The sequence below is a fragment of the Equus asinus genome, chromosome 3 (assembly GCF_041296235.1).
Source record: "Equus asinus isolate D_3611 breed Donkey chromosome 3, EquAss-T2T_v2, whole genome shotgun sequence".
In the NCBI taxonomy this organism is placed as follows: Eukaryota; Metazoa; Chordata; class Mammalia; order Perissodactyla; family Equidae; genus Equus; species Equus asinus.
In genome coordinates this window covers 77,068,193-77,087,270 of record NC_091792.1, presented here as the reverse complement: position 1 = coordinate 77,087,270, position 19,078 = coordinate 77,068,193, and the positions used below count along the sequence as shown (strand labels likewise).

General features: G+C 54.5%; 2 protein-coding genes and 1 long non-coding RNA gene across 3 annotated transcripts; 1 reads left to right on the top strand and 2 right to left on the bottom strand.

Annotated features, from left to right (window-relative positions):
• The first annotated feature begins 764 nt into the window (after nucleotides 1–764).
• On the top strand, nucleotides 765–3,588 carry LOC139044972 (ral guanine nucleotide dissociation stimulator-like). The gene is made up of 6 exons (XM_070506569.1): nucleotides 765–1,031; nucleotides 1,467–1,541; nucleotides 2,128–2,160; nucleotides 2,534–2,655; nucleotides 2,861–2,952; nucleotides 3,287–3,588. Exons 2-6 carry the CDS (start codon nucleotides 1,524–1,526, stop codon nucleotides 3,346–3,348), a joined length of 327 nt encoding a protein of 108 aa, XP_070362670.1. The 5' UTR covers nucleotides 765–1,031; nucleotides 1,467–1,523; the 3' UTR covers nucleotides 3,349–3,588.
• Nucleotides 3,589–4,340: 752 nt separating this feature from the next.
• On the bottom strand, nucleotides 4,341–10,678 carry LOC139044817 (uncharacterized). The gene is made up of 3 exons (XR_011502081.1): nucleotides 9,082–10,678; nucleotides 8,415–8,885; nucleotides 4,341–7,122 (listed from the first exon to the last, which is right to left on the bottom strand). It is a non-coding gene; the product is annotated as an uncharacterized lncRNA (long non-coding RNA).
• A 5,148-nt stretch (nucleotides 10,679–15,826) lies between these two features.
• Nucleotides 15,827–18,650, bottom strand: LOC139044971 (ral guanine nucleotide dissociation stimulator-like). Its single transcript, XM_070506568.1, has 6 exons — nucleotides 18,384–18,650; nucleotides 17,874–17,948; nucleotides 17,255–17,287; nucleotides 16,760–16,881; nucleotides 16,463–16,554; nucleotides 15,827–16,128 (listed from the first exon to the last, which is right to left on the bottom strand). Exons 2-6 carry the CDS (start codon nucleotides 17,889–17,891, stop codon nucleotides 16,067–16,069), a joined length of 327 nt encoding a protein of 108 aa, XP_070362669.1. The 5' UTR covers nucleotides 17,892–17,948; nucleotides 18,384–18,650; the 3' UTR covers nucleotides 15,827–16,066.
• Between the last annotated feature and the right edge of the window lie 428 nt (nucleotides 18,651–19,078).

The window sequence follows — 19,078 nt, the reverse complement described above, 5'->3', positions numbered from 1 at the left end:
CATCCAGGCCCCAGGCAGTTTGGATCTGCTGGGTTCTCAAACAAATGGGATTTGCCTTCAAGCATCCCACAGTTTTTCTTGCTTGCTTGCTTTCTTTCTTTCCCCACCCCGCAGGGAGAGTTCTCGAACCTGGAAGAAGTGGGTCAGGAGAGAGAAACGCGTCAGCAGGGAGCTGCTAGTGCAGGTAACCTGGAGGCTGGAGATCTGGAAGGAGGCCAGAAGGAGAGGGGAGGGGAGCATCCTGAGGGGATCCTAGGAGGTGAGGCTATGGCAAGGCTTGGCCCAGGCTGGGGGTCAGAGAGCCCTGTGAGGGTGGGGCAGGCCGGGGCCACTCGGCCAGGTCCCCCAAGACACCCTGCCCTCCCCCTCCCTGTCTGTTCAGCTGGGGTCTGGACGCACCCCTGGAGTCCAGAGGTCGGGGCCTTGGTCAGATTTGGAGCCAGGGCTGGGGTGAAGGCAGCGGGGACAGGGCCTGTAGCTGGCACGGGGAGCAGCCTCTCCCAGTGGGTCCTTGAGCCAGTCACTGCCCCTCTGGGGGCCTCCGTCTCCTCCTCTGGGAAGTGGAGGGAACTGATCAGTGGTGCAGGCCTCCCAGCGAGGTGCTACCATCCAAGGGAGGACAGGAACGCAAGGAGATTTGTGCCGGCTCCTCCTCGAGAGGTGAGGGGAGAGCAGTGATGACACGCAGATGACTCTGAGTCCTCAGGAGACTCCTGGAAGCAGGTGACGTTCTCCTCACACTTTTCAGCTGAGGAAAGAGGGCCAGGGAGGCCTGGGCAGGCCCAAGGTCACACAGGGCTGAGTCCTGGAGCTGGGACTGGTCTAGAATCAGAGCACCCTGGAGGTGGGAGCAGCAGAGGCAGCAGGGGACTGGAGCCGATGGCCAGGGTCTGAGATCAGGGGCCTTGGGGGACATGCAGAGGGGAGTATGGGCGCACTGACCCTGTCCTCGGCCCCGACAGGAGGCGACCTCCGTGTTAAAGACTGCAGAGAGGGCCCGCCAGGGAGCCCAGGAGAGGCAGCGGCAGCAGGTGAGGGTGACTGTGGGGGAGGGGCCTAGGAGTCAGAGGAGAGGTCTCCCAGCTGGAGACCTCCCTCAGGAGAGGGGCCTTCCTCCTCAGGCGAATCTGCTGTGGCTGCCAAGCATGACGGGCCTGCAGTGGCAGTGAGCAGGAGGAGGCCTGGAAGGGCTGGCAGCAGGGCAGATTTGGGGTGGGGAAGGGCAGGGGCCACTGCCCCTGGGAGGGGCCAACAGCCAGCCCTGGGACTTGACTGATGGAGTTTGGTGTTCCTGGCGGGGAGCGGGGGAGGGAATTGTGTGTGTTGGGGTGTCCCGAGGATCCTAGGCTGCTCTGTGTGGGAGCGTGGGGTGGGCAGGAGGCTGGGCTGAGGGGTTTCAGGGGAAGGTTCATGGGGGCACCTGAGAGCGGGAGCTCATCGCCATGCCCATCCCGATGGCGGCACAGGGTGTCGTCCCCTCCCTGGTGACGTTCTTCCATTCCCTGGAGCTGCTGGACGCTACGATGGAGGATTATGTGGAGGTGAGTGAGCCCGGAGGTGGGTCCGGGGGCTCAGGCTCCTGAGGGTGGGGAGGAGAGAGTCCTGTCCTGAGCCCTGAGCTCTCTGCGTTTGGCAAAGGTCCTCTCAGCAGGGCCTCCAGCCTCGTGTGGGAGTTGGGGTGTCAGGCCCATCTCCCCAGTGGGTGATGCAGGCTCTGCATAAGCCACCGTCCAGGTTCCCTGGGCTGATGAGGCTCAGAGCTGCCTGACTGTGTGGCCGCAGGAGGTGGTGTCTGAGCTGGACTCAGCGTCTCCCTCTGGCCCTGCCAGTGAGGGAAGAGAAGTCGGGTCCCTCCCAGTCAGGAAGCACATCAGAGGCTGAGCTGTCCCTTCCTGCCTGAGGCCTGAGTCTCCCCACGTGTCATCAGAGAGGGTTGGGTCACAAGGTCTGTTGCCTCAGTTGCTCTGCGCCCCCTGCTCTGGAGCCCAGAGACTGGCCCAGGTCCAAGTCCGGGCTCTGGATGGGCCTGCCCACTGGCAGTAGTGCAACATTGCAAGAGGTGTGGACGGGGGCTAGTGCTGGCCCCAGGGGGCTGTTTCTGATGGACTGCGGCTGTCTGCTTTCCAGGGCAATGTGCTCAACTGTCGGAAATGGAATGAGGTAAGCGGCTGCGGCCTCCCGGTGGGGAGGGTGGGGGTTGGAAATCAGAGACCCCCCCGCAGTGGGCAGGACCCCCTCTGGCCCAATCCCCAGGGTGGAACATTTATTTGCACACTTCGATATACAGAGCTAGGGATCCTATGGCATTGGCGGGTGGGGGAAGGGCTGGCATCAAAGACTCCTTCCTGGAGGAGGAGCTATTTTGGGCCAAGTGTGAGAGCAGGCAAGCCCTGACTGGAATCGCAGGGAGGGAGGGCTCCCAAGTGGGCAAAGGCCCCAGACTGGCCCCTTGCCCCCTTCCTCACCCCCTCCACGAGCCCTGCAGGGTCCCCCACTCAGGCCCTGTGGGCATCCTGTGCTTGCTCTGTCCTAGCAATTCAAACTGATGGACGAGATCGAGCTGCTCCAGGAGGCTGCAAATCTGTACACCGTGCAGCCCGACGAGCACTTTGGGGCCTGGTTCCAGGCCGTGGAGCCCCTGAGCAAGGAGGAGAGGTGAGTCGGGTCAGGAGTTGGGGGAGGGCAGGGCAGCCTCTCTCTGCCGACCAGCTCCAGAGCCCATGGCCGTTGCTCCATGGTCAGCCCCTGATCTGACTGCATGGCGACCCCTGGGGCCCTTCGACCCCAGCTGCTGGCAGGCTCCAGGATGCACATGTGATGTGTGGCTCCTGAGAGCTCCCAGCTCCGCTCTGTCCTGTAGCTACAGCCTGTCCTGCCAGCTGGAGCCCCGATACCACTGGGTCAGAAAGATTCGACTCTTCTTCAAAGGCAAGAAGAACCGCTCAGGCCAGAGTGAGTGTCCAGACCGGCAGTGGCTGAAACCATGGGCTCAGGAAACATTCAGGCTGAGCGTGGGCCTGGGGAGGCAGACAGCTGGCCCTGGGTTCCAGCTCCACTGCTGAGCAGTCCCGTCCTGGGCGATTGCACTCACGTTTCTGGGACTGGTTTCCTCCTCTGTGAAGTGGGTGACGCTAAATATCAGCCCCTGTGTCAGGGACAGATGGGGTGCTGTTGGCTGACTGAGCACTGAGCACAGGGCTGGAGCACAGAGCGCAGTGGGGGCCAGGATGGGGTGTGCACTGTGGTTCCAGGGCAGGCCGCTCAGGAAATGCCTCTCTTTCTCCAGACACCAGACCCCCAACCAAGGGCCCAGTGGTGGTGGTCGATGACCCTCCTGAGACCAGCTGAGCTACAGCGGGGACACAGCGTTGATACTCAGGGTGCACAGGGCCACCTCCCCTGATTCTGATGAGGAGAACTTTGTGATCCGTTTCTTGGGGTCCCCTGTTGGCCACGAGGGAAGGCACCAACCCCTCTTCCCCCTCCCCCCTTTTGCCCAGCACCTATTTCCCTATTTGGCGGGGCCATATTTTGTTGTCAATGGTAAATGCTCCGTTTGAGTATTATATTAAATTGTTGCTTCTTTCTAATCCTGGGAGTGGAGGTGTGAGTCTTTCGCTCGCAGCGCTCATGGAAACCAGATCCAGAAACTCACATTCCTCCTCGAATTTAGAAATCTCCCAGAGTGAGCGGCTCAGTTTATGTGGAGAAGGGAGAAGTGCCAGTCCCCTCCCTGGCTACTGAAGGACGTGCCCAAGTGCCCCTCCCGCCGAGGACAGGATCATTGCAGTGTGGTTCACCCTGTCCAGGAGCAGAGATGGCCCCTCCGACCTCTTGGGACTAAGCGGTTGGAGGCGTTTTCTCAGGCAGAGCCACAACCACTAAGCTGGGCGTGTCTGTCAAACTAGCACGTGCCTGTCCCTAGCACACGTCCTGCCCAGGACAGTGGCTGCCTTTCGACACTCTGCCGGAAGAGGGAACATTTTCCCGGTTTCTCTTGCACACAGATTAGGACCTTGTTTTCTGATTCAGTCTCCGCAATGGCTTCAGCTCTAAGTGGGGAAAATACCGTCAAAAGCTCAAAACGTGCACATAGAGAGGACGAGGCCAGAGGAAGGTCCTGTGGACATGGACCATGGGCAGGCAGGACTCTTCCTTCTCGGGCCCACTAGGGGCTCCCTGTTCACCTCTGACCTAGACTGGATCCCCCTGGGCTTCTGGTCCCTGACTCCGAATACCATTTCCTGCTTGTTGCCTATCCAAGGGGAAAGCTGTGGGATGCAGCTTTTAGGGCCTCAGCCAGGTCTCCCTCCAGAAACCTCGTGCTCCCAACAATCTGTTCCAGAAAATATAACCAGAGACAACACTTTCCAACTCATCTTATGAGCCCAGCAGTACCCTAAAAGCAAAACTAGAGTTTAAAAGTAGGGAAAACTTGAGAACAGCAAGTCTCAGAAATGAGCAATTACTGTCTTCTACAAATATTAGAAAACTGAAGCCAACAATGTAAAACAATCATACACCAGGACAAAGAGGAAATTTATTCAGGTATGCAAGGTTGTATCAGCATTCCAAAATCAAATCAATGTGATCCACCCTGTCACAGGCTAAAGGAGAAATTTATACATATTTGTCAGTTGATATGGGGGGGCAAGTCATCAAATAGTACATATTAGATATGTCAGGTTCTTTTTCTATCAATTGCACCTCATTAAAGCTCTTACAAAAATGAACATAGATATAGAATTTACACTTTCACAAACTTTTAGAAAATGGAACAGAGATCTAAACGTAATGCAAAACAATACAACTTCTAAAAAGATTATGCAGCAAACTCTAAGTGGACTCGAATCTGGAATTATGTTATTAAGATACAAACTGAAAATGTAATCTATGGAAAAAAACTGATGTTAGACTTTATTTATTATTTTGGTAAGGAAGGTTGACCCTGAGCTAACATCTGTGCCGATTTTCCTCTATTTGGCCTGTGGGATGCTGTCACGGCATGGCTTGACAAGCTGTGTGTAGGTCTACACCCAGGACCCGAACCTGTGAACCCCAGGCTGCCGAAGTGGAGTGCGTGAACTTCACCACTGTGCCAGCGGGCCGGCCCCAAGTTAGACTTTATTAAATTAAAAACTCCTGCTTTGTGGAAGGCAAAATCGATGAGTCAAAGGACAAATTACAGACTGGCAGACGATATTCGCAAAACAGATATATGATAAAGAAAATATGTCCAAGATATATGTAAAGAATTCTTAAAAGTCAACCACAACAGGGGGCTGGCCCCGTGGCCGAGTGGTTAAGTTCGCGTGCTCCGCTGCAGGCGTCCCAGTGTTTCATTGGTTCGAATCCTGGGTGCAGACATGGCACTGCTCATCAAGCCACGCTGAGGCAGTGTCCCACGTGCCACAACTAGAAGAACCCACAATGAGAAATATGCAACTATGTGCTGGGGGGCTTTGAGGAGAAAAAGGAAAAAATAAAATCTTCAAAAAAAAAAGTCAACCACAACAAAAAAATAAACAACCTTATTGAAAAATGGGCAAAAGACCTGAATATATCCCTCACCAAAGAAGACATACAGATGGCAAACGAGCCTGAGGACAGACAACCACCGCCACAGGTCATTCGGGAATTTCAAATAAAACCTCAATGAGACACTTCTACACACCTATTAGAACTGATAAATGCAGGAAACTGACAATACCAACTGCACGTGAGGATGTGGGGCAAAGCAAACTCTCATTCATTGCGATCTGGAAAGCAAAATGGTACAGCCATATCAGAAGACAGTTTGGCAGTTTCTTACAAAGATGAGCATAGTCTTACCACACAATCCAGCAACTGCATTCTTAGGTATTTACCCAAGTAATTTGGAAATAGGTTTACAAAACACCTGTGGGCTAATATAGATAGTAGCTTTATTTATACTTTCTAAGCACTGGAAATGACCAAGATGTTCTTCAATAGGTGAGTGGAGAAAGAACCGGGGTACGGCTATAAGATGGATTATTATTATTTAGTGATAAAAGGAAACAAAGCATTAAGTCACAAAAAGACATGAATGAATTTTAACGCTTATTTCTAAGTGAAAGAAGCGATCTGAAGAGGCTATTGTAGAACACCAATTTTATGTCATTCTAGAAATGGCAAATGTATAGAGACAATAAAATGTCAGTAGTAGCACGGTCTTCATGGAAGAGGAAGGAGAGTCGAATGGATAAAGCACAAGGGATTTTTTAGTGCAGTGAAACTCTTCTGCATAATACTGTAAATATGGACAAAACCTTAGATAGTTATCAAAACTCTGAATTTTACAGCACAGAGAGTGAAACAATGTGTGCAAGCAAAAAGCCACGTATGTGTCCAAGAAAATTCCCGAAGTGAATGAAAACTGTGGAAAAAATCTAATTGTATTACAAATGTATGAAACAGTCTGAATGAAGGGAGTGGGTGAAAAGGTGCAGAAATATGTAATTTGGGAAGTGAGTCGAGTCTGTAAAACTGAAGATGAAAGAAACTGTGCAGATGCACTGTATTGTAGCTGATAAAGTTGTGACCCGGGGGGGTATTGTTAACAATGCTGATACTTCTATCCATGTGGACTGAAAATGAGCAGATAAGTAAATGGACAGTGAACAGTGGGCACAAGGTTATTATTTGGAGTAGGAGTTTACAGATAAGCAAGGAGAAGAGGCTAGAGTAATCCACGTGGTGATAGAGTTGGAGACATCAGTGTGAACTTACTTTAGCTGAATATAGACACAGAAGGCTGTGTATAGATATATTTATAGGTGTTTGAATACACACAGGCTACTACACACAGATATATTTCCCTGCTATGTCCGCTGAAAGAACCTAATGCCCTGACAGCTGCAAACACACCTGGTACCCAGGTCTTAATTCTAATACCACAGTCCAACAAAAGGAAACAGGGTTCCTTGTAGAAATAACCAATTCTAGGATTCGGGAAGGAAATGTAAGAAAATGAGACTAAAGTGTCATTCAACATAAGAAAGTCATGAAATGCTACTCAAAAAAAGCCAAGAATGCTGGGGGGACGCCAAAGGGACACATCGGTTAACTGAAGGAGCTCTCAATCGCCAAAGCTGGAACAACCTGAGCAACAAAATAAATAAAGTTGTTGGATTATAATCAGGAGAATGTATGAATATCAATACTGTACCAATGTAAATAACTGAATAATAAGGAAATGAAAAGACACAAATCTCCTGTGTGGGAGAATACCAATGATTCACTCGGACATTCTGCTCTAAAGGAGGTCGAGGCTAACTCTCCGCTTCTTAGGCGCGGGCTGCACAGACAAAAGTCCCTACAAAGGGCACGGTGTGGACAGAGGGGACAGAGTGACTGCGCAGGGGAGACATCTGAGAAATGCTGCCTCAGCCAGGTGACCAACATTAACATCAATGGGGGGAAGTCACAGGGAGAGCATGGACCCTTGAAATGATGAGATGAAAATGGCAATTTACCTCTCTGATCTTCTTGCCCCAAATCCATAATCCCAATCTAATCATGAGAATAAAACAGACAAATTCTGTTGGAGAACATTTTACGAAACACCTGACCATTACTCCCTAAAACTACCAAGTTCTTCAAGAACAAGGAAAGCCCGAGAACCTGTCACAGCCAGGGGAGGCTAGGCAGAAAGGACTAAATGTAGTGTAGGATAACAGACAGGATGTGTTCATAAGAGTAGAAACTGCGAACGGAGCTGAGGGAAACTCTCTGTACTATCACAGCAAGTTTTTGTAACTGTACAACTGTTCAAAAAATAAAGTGAATTAAAAATCAGAGTACTAGCGAAATGCAAAATACCTGGAAACCATGAGTTCTGAACATGTCTCCAGACTCCATTATGTGCCCTGCACAAGCACTGTCACTACAGTCACATTCTTCATGAAATAGGATAATGATACCAAATTCATAGTTTCTGGGAGATTTAAATAATGAATATAACATTTCTGGCATTGTTTCTAGTAAAACTTCACTACTTAATGGAAAAATTAATCGGAATTTTGGGATACGTTATTTTTCACCCCTCAGAGACCCGCTCCTCTCCTTCCACTCCCAGGGTTCCCGTGCTGTTTCCGTCCCTCAGTCTCTCTTACACTTGGAAAGCAGCAACAGTCTGTTCCTCACATTGACCTGGGTGACTTTTCCACAGAGCAGACCTGATCACGGCTGTCCCCTCACATGAAACCTGTACTTACCGTCCACTAATTTCAGAATCAAACCACAATCCTGTGGCCAAAATATAAGGCTCTTTCTTAACCTGACTGTGTTCTCTTGGACCAGGCTCATTTCCCACCCTCTGCTATGCAGTATTGGTCAGATAGGAATAATCTGCATTACAATTACAATGTCGTATTGCAATTTTATACACACACCTTCCAGTCTAATTATCCCCTAAATGTCCTCCTCTCCCGGCTCATCCTGGAGTGCTCCCACCTCTCGATCACCTGGGAGAATTCCAACACCTTGTTCAAGGCTGAGCGCAGTCACAAGCTTGTCTGTGAAGCTTTCACTAGACTCTCACTGAAGAGTCAACTTCTTTGGATAGACTTCACCAGAGTTCAATGTCACCTCTGGATATTACAGTTTTTTTACATCTCCCATCATGTGTAGCCAATGAGTGCCTTGTGAGAATAAACAGTGTCTTAGTCATTACTCAATATCCAGAATAAGATTTAGTGCCTACCATACATCAATTGCTGGGGAAAAAAAGATTTTTTTAATGACTGCAAAAACAAACTATTGAAGGAGGATAAACAGACAGTCCCAAAATGGGAGACAAAGAATAAACCATGAAAGACGGAAATACTACTGAGGAATGAAGGTCCCGTGATGAAGCACAGACACTGGAAAAGACAAAACAGAGAAAGAAGTTTGATTCCCGAGTTTCCTTCCAGAATCAGTCTGTACTGGCAGCACTTGGTGTTACTACATTCTCTCTAACTTATTTTCCCTAGTGATGCCCCCAAAGTAACTGCCAATAAAAAGGCTCCCTCACACCATCACACGTCCCCTCAGCACTTGTGAAAATGCTGTGCTCACCTGGATGTCATCACAGAACAGCCTGAGAGCACCGATCCACCTTCCTCCGTGGACGAGTCATCGTGTTGGAAGTCACGCCTCTACGAAGGTCAGATGGCCCCTCCTGGGTCCTTTCTCACTTGCTGTCAGCCAGGTTCTACGCTTGACACAGCCCTGCATCATCTCATTGGCTTCACAACTGCTGCAGCGCTGAACACAACAGCAAGCCGTTACCCTGTAAATATCCGTGCAGATTGTTCACGCAGATGCTAGCGCTGAAGGGACAGGAGTGCTTCACATGGTGACCTGTTATTAAGTCCAAAAGTTTGGTCACTGTGCCGACCCAGAATCTGAGCAGCACCGTCAGGAGGCAGAGAACACCACCTGCGGCCCCTTCTGCAGAGAAAGCCTTTAAGCGACCTCCCGAGACACCTTCCCTTCTCCAGGGAGCAGAGGAACATCGCCTCATCTACTCAGAAACTTAATGCCAATCACGACACGCCAGTTGCAACAGCATAAACAGCAGCAGGACCCAATGGTGACAGGAAATACCTCTGCTTCCCTCTGCAACTGCTTTATGATCATAGACCAAATCCTTCCCCAAACCATCCTGCTCAGCATGGCCTCAAAAGCAAGGGGCTGTCGCTCTGAACTCCTACAAAGAAATGCTGCCCTGTGTTTCCTCCGACGCTTGCGAATTTCAGCCTCGACAGGCGATCCCAGTAAAACAGAGAACAAGAACAAGAACTCAGGAGGCTCTTCGACCGTCCCCCAACCCACCGCCCTCCCACAGCCAAGCAGGGCGTCCAGGTCGTTCCAGGACAGGGAGCTGTGGGGAGACGGGAGGCGTCCACACCAGGCAAGACACAACCAGGTGAGTCGCGGGGAGGCAGGTAGAGAAGCAGGCGGCCTCCCGCTCCCTCCGCCCGGACTCAGCCGGCTGTCCCTCCCTCGAGCCCCTGAGAGCGGGGAGCTCAGCAGGCTGCCTCTCTGAGCCTCAGACAGCCGCCAGGACGGCCCCGCCATCGCTGGGGAGCGGGGACGGAGGGGACGGAGGCCCCGAGGAGCCCTGTGCAGCCCGCGAGCCCCGCGCCCCGGCCCTCGAGGACAGCGCCCCGCAGGCCTCAGCGGACACGGCGGGCCAGGGCCGCGCCGCCGCCCGGAAGGCTGTCGGGGATCCGTGCCCGGGCTCAGGGCGCGTCTCCCCTCGGAGCGGCCCTCCCGCCCCGCTGCGGCCCTGCCCGCCGTCCTCCGAGGGCCTCCTCGTCTCCGCGGAGCCCCGTCAAAGCGCTCCCGCCCGGGCTCCCCGCGGAAGCGACGCACGGACCCCGGGGGCCTCGCGGGCCAGGGCGGCACAGACCGTCCTCCGCCGGCCGAGCGCCCGACGCGGCGCGCGTTGGACCGGCCGCTCCCGCCCAGGAGGGACGAGGCCTGGACGGGACAGCCCCGCGCGCACTGGGCTGAGGGGAACCGGATCGTCGCGGACGCCCGCGAGGCCCCAGCTTGCCGGCTCTCCGCGTCAGGCACGCCCCTCACGCCGGTCTGAACCTGCAGCCCCTTTCACCGGCTCCACACGGTGGCACCGCCACGCCTGACGCGGACGTCTGGGGCTTCCCCATTGGCTCAGGGGCGGGGGGCGGAGCGAGTGAGGAGGCGGGGCGAGCGGGGAGGCGCGGAGACAGAGGAGCCGGGGCTGCAGCCTGCAGCCTCACAGGGGAAGGCCAGAGAGCATAAGTCTGAGTGACAGGCAGAGCGGGGAGGCGGGGCGAGGGGGGGGCGTGACGAGCAGGGGGCGTGGCCACAGAGGGGGCGGGGCAGTCGAGCCGCCCTGAGAGGGGTGACAGCAGGAGCGCGAGGAGCAGTGTGAGCAGAGGCTGTGCCAGCTCGGGAGCACCGCGTGTTGGGAGGCGTGGCCAACAGGACGGCCCCCGTGGGAGCGGAGCCCAGGCTGGCCAACTGCCTGCTCACAAACGCCTGGAGCTGCGCCTCTCCTGCCCGCTGCCTGCTGGGAAATGGAGTCTTTTTTTTACTGGAAACAGAGAAGCTGCGTGTCTCTGCCCCTTGGCCTTTGGGAAATGTGGTCCACAGTCGGACCTTCGGATCAGATGCCACAGCCCTCCATGCCAGAAAATCCCAAATGAACGTGTTAGGTCATTGATAACTCTATGTTTAATTTTTTCTAAACAAAATTCACCTTGAGGTGGAAAGTGGCTCCACGAAGTTGAGTTTCCTCACCCAAAATAACTGCAATATTTTCCGTATTCTGCCTGCAGGAACCAAAACACACTTGTTTGGGTAGGTTTCCCAGGTTTTCCCTGTAAATCGAGATGAGGCAGTAGGTACAGTCCCGGACAAAGACAGAAGAAAAGAGACAAATCCATTTCCGGCATCCATGGCCTCTGACTCTGTCTTGACCCTGAAACAGAGGTTTTCAGCATATTGCTACTTAGGAAGACAGAGGCTCGACACAGGAATGTGAACAGCAACAACCAGAGAAAGCTTTGTGTGCTCGCCCCTGAGGGCTTCCTCAGGGGCCCCATCTGTTCTTAGATTTTTCCTAGGTAGGAGCCATCCTTCTTTGTCTCTTTGTATGCTCTGGGACTTTTGGCAGAAAACTTACCATTTGGAATATTATGACGTGACAACTAGGGAAATCAGGTTCTCCCCCTCCCCAGCGTTTCTGGGGGATGCTGACTGCAATCGATGGTGATAGTTTCTTTAGGGGATATTCTGATCCAACCCTGAAAGTTCTGCAGTGTTTGTCATGTGTGGCCACTGAACACTTGGATCTGTTAGCCTAAGGATCTTCTAGAGATCCTGAGTTCAGTGGGTCTTCGGATGTCCTCCTGGGGAAACAGGGCGAGGGAACACTGTATGTGACAGGGAGAGCGACTGTCTGCTTTGGTGTAGAGAAAGAGCGTGGCAGACTGCATCCAGTTCTCCTTTCATTCTGGCACACAGAAGACTAGGTTTCCTAGCCCTCTTGGTTTTCGAATGGACGTGCGGCTACTTCTGCCCAAGGCATCACTTTTAGGCCAAAGGAGAAAGGAGGGTGTGTAAGGCCCCAGGTGCTCTTTGTGTCCTTCAGTGGCAATGGAAGAAGGCGTGAGTTTCAGATGGTGTAGCAACAAGGTCATAGGGTCTCCATCAGCCTTGCCCAACGAGACTTGGGAAGCAGGGTCCCCTTCACCCCGGCGACCAATGTTTGATGTAAATCTGAGGAGAAATACATCTTGAGTCATGGATTTCTTAATCATTGCATTTAATTTCTTACCAGAGCATTACCTAAGGTTGTCCTGAAGATTACGATGACCTACCCTCTCAGATTGTCTAAAGGGTGATTCTCCCAAAGCAGAATTTCCCGAATCTCATATTGCTATGGTCAGAAGTCGTGTCTGCTGACGGCTGCTTGTCACATATCAGGGCCCTGCCAAGAGACTCTAAGTCTGATGGGGAGTATTGCATGTGGAAAGTGTATGGAAGTGTTCTGGAGAGATATCCCTATGGGAAGGTAGCAAAGCAGAGATGGTCGCAGGAGAAGCTGAAGCCCAAGCCTGCTGCCACTGGGTCTCAGCCAACCCTCAGGGATCTCTGGAGCTGGGATGGCCCTTTGGTGTTGTCCCAAATTGAGACAAGGGGACCAGGCTTCTTACTCTCTTATCTGCCAGACATGGGCCCCTGGCTGTCCCTGGAGAGGGCTGCATCCTCTGGTTAGGCACTTCCCTATGCTGTGGGAATGTCCTGTGAGGGAAAGAGCTGTGAGCTGTCCTCAGCCAATATTCCCAGGAGCTGTGGGGTGGATGCCTTGGCCTTGAGCATGAGTCTGGGCTGAGTCTCAGTGTTTCAACGGCACTTCTCCTTCACCGTGGTCTTCCTTCCCAACCCAGTTAACAAACTCCCCATGGGAGGAGGTCCCTGGGAGGACTTATGTAGAGCTCTGCCTTTCTCTGTGATTGGCTGAGAGAAAGGCATGGGGGAAGACCAGAATCTCTCTCTCCAGCATTCAGACCCTCTTACCTGGGGGCTTCTGGAGAGCTCCAGAAGGGTTCCGACCTCGGCTGACACTGCTGAAGTTGTTCCTGTAACAGTGGCCACGGATTTGCTGTAGTCCGGCGCTTGTAGTTAGGGAGAGTCCGATTCCCTCCACAGAGCCAGAACAGTGTGCTCTCCAAGGTCTTGGCATCACAGGGACAGGCCTGGTAGACATCGAAACCCAGGGGCAGGTTGGCAAGTCGAGGGGCGTTCTCGTTGGTCTCCTCAAGGGTGAAAGAAAGGCCAGTCTATGCTGGTAATTCTTCCAGACACACCTAAGCCAGGGGGCAGCATTCAGGAGAATGGTCGAGTCATGCCATTCAGGGACAAATCCTAAGCCAAGCCTAGAGAAAGGCAGGGTTCTGGACTCAGGTTACCCGTCCAGAGATGCTCCTGTTTTGGCAGATAGAGGGGGTGTGAACATGGTTCCCGGGGCTCTAGAACCCCCTGGCATGGCTCTCTCACTGTGATGAGGCAAATCATGTCCAAATCAGCAAGACGGGTGTTCAGGGCACTGTGAGTGGGGGGAGACGGCATTAGGCTGGATGGTATGGCTGTCAACTGGACAGATTTTTTGTTAGCTCCCATAAATGGAAGATGCATCTGTGCATGGACCACACAGCAAGAAGTTCTCGAGGTCCGTGAGTGAGGAGTACAAACGCCGTCTCATCGACCACTTTGGAAAGACTGAGTTGAATCCCAAAGTGGCCTTGTTTTCGCTTGCACTGGAAGCCAAGATGCAAGCATCCATCCCCACCTTAGACCTGGAATAGTTTAAATGGCACCCAGCTTACCAGTTCCTCAAACATTTTGAGCATTTCCTGCCAACACCATATTCACCTGAGGCATTTCAAGGGACTCACATTGTTACTTTCTCTTCCCCTAAGCTCCTAGGAAGCCAGTTTTGGTAACTTCTGTGTGCCTTGAACAAGAAACATTTCATCCAGATTTGCTAATTTCTTTCCTCGTGGACTTCCACAACCTACTTCCAATTTGGAAACCCAAAGATGGGATGAATGGTGCCTCCTGTGTCCACAGCTGTACTCTCACAACAAACTAAATATTGCTACCTGCCAGGTCGGCTCTCAGGAGCACCCCAGTCCCGGAGGAGACTCTCTTGGGACACCCATGCCTTCATCCCAGCCCTGGGCTAGCCCTGGGACCTGCCACAACTCTTTCTCCTCCGAGGGACTGGACAGCCTTCCCCACCTTCCTCTGGCAAGTCTCTTTGCTGGGTGGCTGTGCCGCATCAGCAAAGACCTGGGCTGCCGGGGACCAGGATTGATCCTCAGCTTCCCGCTGTGCTGAGACAGCCTCCCTGGCAGAGCCAAGCCTGCCTGTGTCTGAGTGACACTTGCAGCCACCAGGAAGGAGGGGATAACTCAGAAGTGCCAAGCGCTTCACCCTGCCCTTGTCTTTCAGGCTCTTTCCAAGGGACGACATTGCAAAGGGTGGGTGGTCACGCTTTCGCTCCTGCTTCTGGACCCGGTGCTCCTGTTGAGCTCAGAGCAGTGTCTGTTTAGCACCCAGATGGGAAGCATTTCAGCATTTCCCTTGGTAAGGCTGTGTCCACGCACATCCACAGATCATCAGGTTGCTGACATTCTCCGCGGGACCCCCAACTCACACCCTTCTTAGGCCTCCTCTTTCAAAGCTCCCAACAGGAAAGGCACACATCCCCATGACAGAACCACAGCACAAGACTGTGGAAAGAACACAGCCAGCCGAGGGGCTGCACACTTGCTGGGCTCAGGCAAAGCAACGACTTTAGGAAAATCACTAAAAATACTCCAGATTGTGTAAATTTGGGACTGTCCGACACCACGGGCCTGGGAAGCACACAGGCCCAGAAGTCACCCTTGGCAGCAGGGAGACTGTAGGGTCATTCCTGGTCAGGATGATGATGAGAAAGGCTGGGGGCATCTAGGGAATTTCTGACCCAAGATACAATTGTATGCAGAAGTGCAGAGATGCTGAAAATCCTAGCTCACAGGGAGCACTAGGTTTCTGGAGGGAGACCTGGCTGAGGCCCTAAAAGCTGCATCCCACAGCTTTCCCCTTGGATAGGCAACAAGCAGGAAATGGTATTCGGAGTCAGGGACCAGAAGCCCAGGGGGATCCAGTCTAGGTCAGAGGTGAACAGGGAGCCCCTAGTGGGCCCGAGAAGGAAGAGTCCTGCCTGCCCATGGTCCATGTCCACAGGACCTTCCTCTGGCCTCGTCCTCTCTATGTGCACGTTTTGAGCTTTTGACGGTATTTTCCCCACTTAGAGCTGAAGCCATTGCGGAGACTGAATCAGAAAACAAGGTCCTAATCTGTGTGCAAGAGAAACCGGGAAAATGTTCCCTCTTCCGGCAGAGTGTCGAAAGGCAGCCACTGTCCTGGGCAGGACGTGTGCTAGGGACAGGCACGTGCTAGTTTGACAGACACGCCCAGCTTAGTGGTTGTGGCTCTGCCTGAGAAAACGCCTCCAACCGCTTAGTCCCAAGAGGTCGGAGGGGCCATCTCTGCTCCTGGACAGGGTGAACCACACTGCAATGATCCTGTCCTCGGCGGGAGGGGCACTTGGGCACGTCCTTCAGTAGCCAGGGAGGGGACTGGCACTTCTCCCTTCTCCACATAAACTGAGCCGCTCACTCTGGGAGATTTCTAAATTCGAGGAGGAATGTGAGTTTCTGGATCTGGTTTCCATGAGCGCTGCGAGCGAAAGACTCACACCTCCACTCCCAGGATTAGAAAGAAGCAACAATTTAATATAATACTCAAACGGAGCATTTACCATTGACAACAAAATATGGCCCCGCCAAATAGGGAAATAGGTGCTGGGCAAAAGGGGGGAGGGGGAAGAGGGGTTGGTGCCTTCCCTCGTGGCCAACAGGGGACCCCAAGAAACGGATCACAAAGTTCTCCTCATCAGAATCAGGGGAGGTGGCCCTGTGCACCCTGAGTATCAACGCTGTGTCCCCGCTGTAGCTCAGCTGGTCTCAGGAGGGTCATCGACCACCACCACTGGGCCCTTGGTTGGGGGTCTGGTGTCTGGAGAAAGAGAGGCATTTCCTGAGCGGCCTGCCCTGGAACCACAGTGCACACCCCATCCTGGCCCCCACTGCGCTCTGTGCTCCAGCCCTGTGCTCAGTGCTCAGTCAGCCAACAGCACCCCATCTGTCCCTGACACAGGGGCTGATATTTAGCGTCACCCACTTCACAGAGGAGGAAACCAGTCCCAGAAACGTGAGTGCAATCGCCCAGGACGGGACTGCTCAGCAGTGGAGCTGGAACCCAGGGCCAGCTGTCTGCCTCCCCAGGCCCACGCTCAGCCTGAATGTTTCCTGAGCCCATGGTTTCAGCCACTGCCGGTCTGGACACTCACTCTGGCCTGAGCGGTTCTTCTTGCCTTTGAAGAAGAGTCGAATCTTTCTGACCCAGTGGTATCGGGGCTCCAGCTGGCAGGACAGGCTGTAGCTACAGGACAGAGCGGAGCTGGGAGCTCTCAGGAGCCACACATCACATGTGCATCCTGGAGCCTGCCAGCAGCTGGGGTCGAAGGGCCCCAGGGGTCGCCATGCAGTCAGATCAGGGGCTGACCATGGAGCAACGGCCATGGGCTCTGGAGCTGGTCGGCAGAGAGAGGCTGCCCTGCCCTCCCCCAACTCCTGACCCGACTCACCTCTCCTCCTTGCTCAGGGGCTCCACGGCCTGGAACCAGGCCCCAAAGTGCTCGTCGGGCTGCACGGTGTACAGATTTGCAGCCTCCTGGAGCAGCTCGATCTCGTCCATCAGTTTGAATTGCTAGGACAGAGCAAGCACAGGATGCCCACAGGGCCTGAGTGGGGGACCCTGCAGGGCTCGTGGAGGGGGTGAGGAAGGGGGCAAGGGGCCAGTCTGGGGCCTTTGCCCACTTGGGAGCCCTCCCTCCCTGCGATTCCAGTCAGGGCTTGCCTGCTCTCACACTTGGCCCAAAATAGCTCCTCCTCCAGGAAGGAGTCTTTGATGCCAGCCCTTCCCCCACCCGCCAATGCCATAGGATCCCTAGCTCTGTATATCGAAGTGTGCAAATAAATGTTCCACCCTGGGGATTGGGCCAGAGGGGGTCCTGCCCACTGCGGGGGGGTCTCTGATTTCCAACCCCCACCCTCCCCACCGGGAGGCCGCAGCCGCTTACCTCATTCCATTTCCGACAGTTGAGCACATTGCCCTGGAAAGCAGACAGCCGCAGTCCATCAGAAACAGCCCCCTGGGGCCAGCACTAGCCCCCGTCCACACCTCTTGCAATGTTGCACTACTGCCAGTGGGCAGGCCCATCCAGAGCCCGGACTTGGACCTGGGCCAGTCTCTGGGCTCCAGAGCAGGGGGCGCAGAGCAACTGAGGCAACAGACCTTGTGACCCAACCCTCTCTGATGACACGTGGGGAGACTCAGGCCTCAGGCAGGAAGGGACAGCTCAGCCTCTGATGTGCTTCCTGACTGGGAGGGACCCGACTTCTCTTCCCTCACTGGCAGGGCCAGAGGGAGACGCTGAGTCCAGCTCAGACACCACCTCCTGCGGCCACACAGTCAGGCAGCTCTGAGCCTCATCAGCCCAGGGAACCTGGACGGTGGCTTATGCAGAGCCTGCATCACCCACTGGGGAGATGGGCCTGACACCCCAACTCCCACACGAGGCTGGAGGCCCTGCTGAGAGGACCTTTGCCAAACGCAGAGAGCTCAGGGCTCAGGACAGGACTCTCTCCTCCCCACCCTCAGGAGCCTGAGCCCCCGGACCCACCTCCGGGCTCACTCACCTCCACATAATCCTCCATCGTAGCGTCCAGCAGCTCCAGGGAATGGAAGAACGTCACCAGGGAGGGGACGACACCCTGTGCCGCCATCGGGATGGGCATGGCGATGAGCTCCCGCTCTCAGGTGCCCCCATGAACCTTCCCCTGAAACCCCTCAGCCCAGCCTCCTGCCCACCCCACGCTCCCACACAGAGCAGCCTAGGATCCTCGGGACACCCCAACACACACAATTCCCTCCCCCGCTCCCCGCCAGGAACACCAAACTCCATCAGTCAAGTCCCAGGGCTGGCTGTTGGCCCCTCCCAGGGGCAGTGGCCCCTGCCCTTCCCCACCCCAAATCTGCCCTGCTGCCAGCCCTTCCAGGCCTCCTCCTGCTCACTGCCACTGCAGGCCCGTCATGCTTGGCAGCCACAGCAGATTCGCCTGAGGAGGAAGGCCCCTCTCCTGAGGGAGGTCTCCAGCTGGGAGACCTCTCCTCTGACTCCTAGGCCCCTCCCCCACAGTCACCCTCACCTGCTGCCGCTGCCTCTCCTGGGCTCCCTGGCGGGCCCTCTCTGCAGTCTTTAACACGGAGGTCGCCTCCTGTCGGGGCCGAGGACAGGGTCAGTGCGCCCATACTCCCCTCTGCATGTCCCCCAAGGCCCCTGATCTCAGACCCTGGCCATCGGCTCCAGTCCCCTGCTGCCTCTGCTGCTCCCACCTCCAGGGTGCTCTGATTCTAGACCAGTCCCAGCTCCAGGACTCAGCCCTGTGTGACCTTGGGCCTGCCCAGGCCTCCCTGGCCCTCTTTCCTCAGCTGAAAAGTGTGAGGAGAACGTCACCTGCTTCCAGGAGTCTCCTGAGGACTCAGAGTCATCTGCGTGTCATCACTGCTCTCCCCTCACCTCTCGAGGAGGAGCCGGCACAAATCTCCTTGCGTTCCTGTCCTCCCTTGGATGGTAGCACCTCGCTGGGAGGCCTGCACCACTGATCAGTTCCCTCCACTTCCCAGAGGAGGAGACGGAGGCCCCCAGAGGGGCAGTGACTGGCTCAAGGACCCACTGGGAGAGGCTGCTCCCCGTGCCAGCTACAGGCCCTGTCCCCGCTGCCTTCACCCCAGCCCTGGCTCCAAATCTGACCAAGGCCCCGACCTCTGGACTCCAGGGGTGCGTCCAGACCCCAGCTGAACAGACAGGGAGGGGGAGGGCAGGGTGTCTTGGGGGACCTGG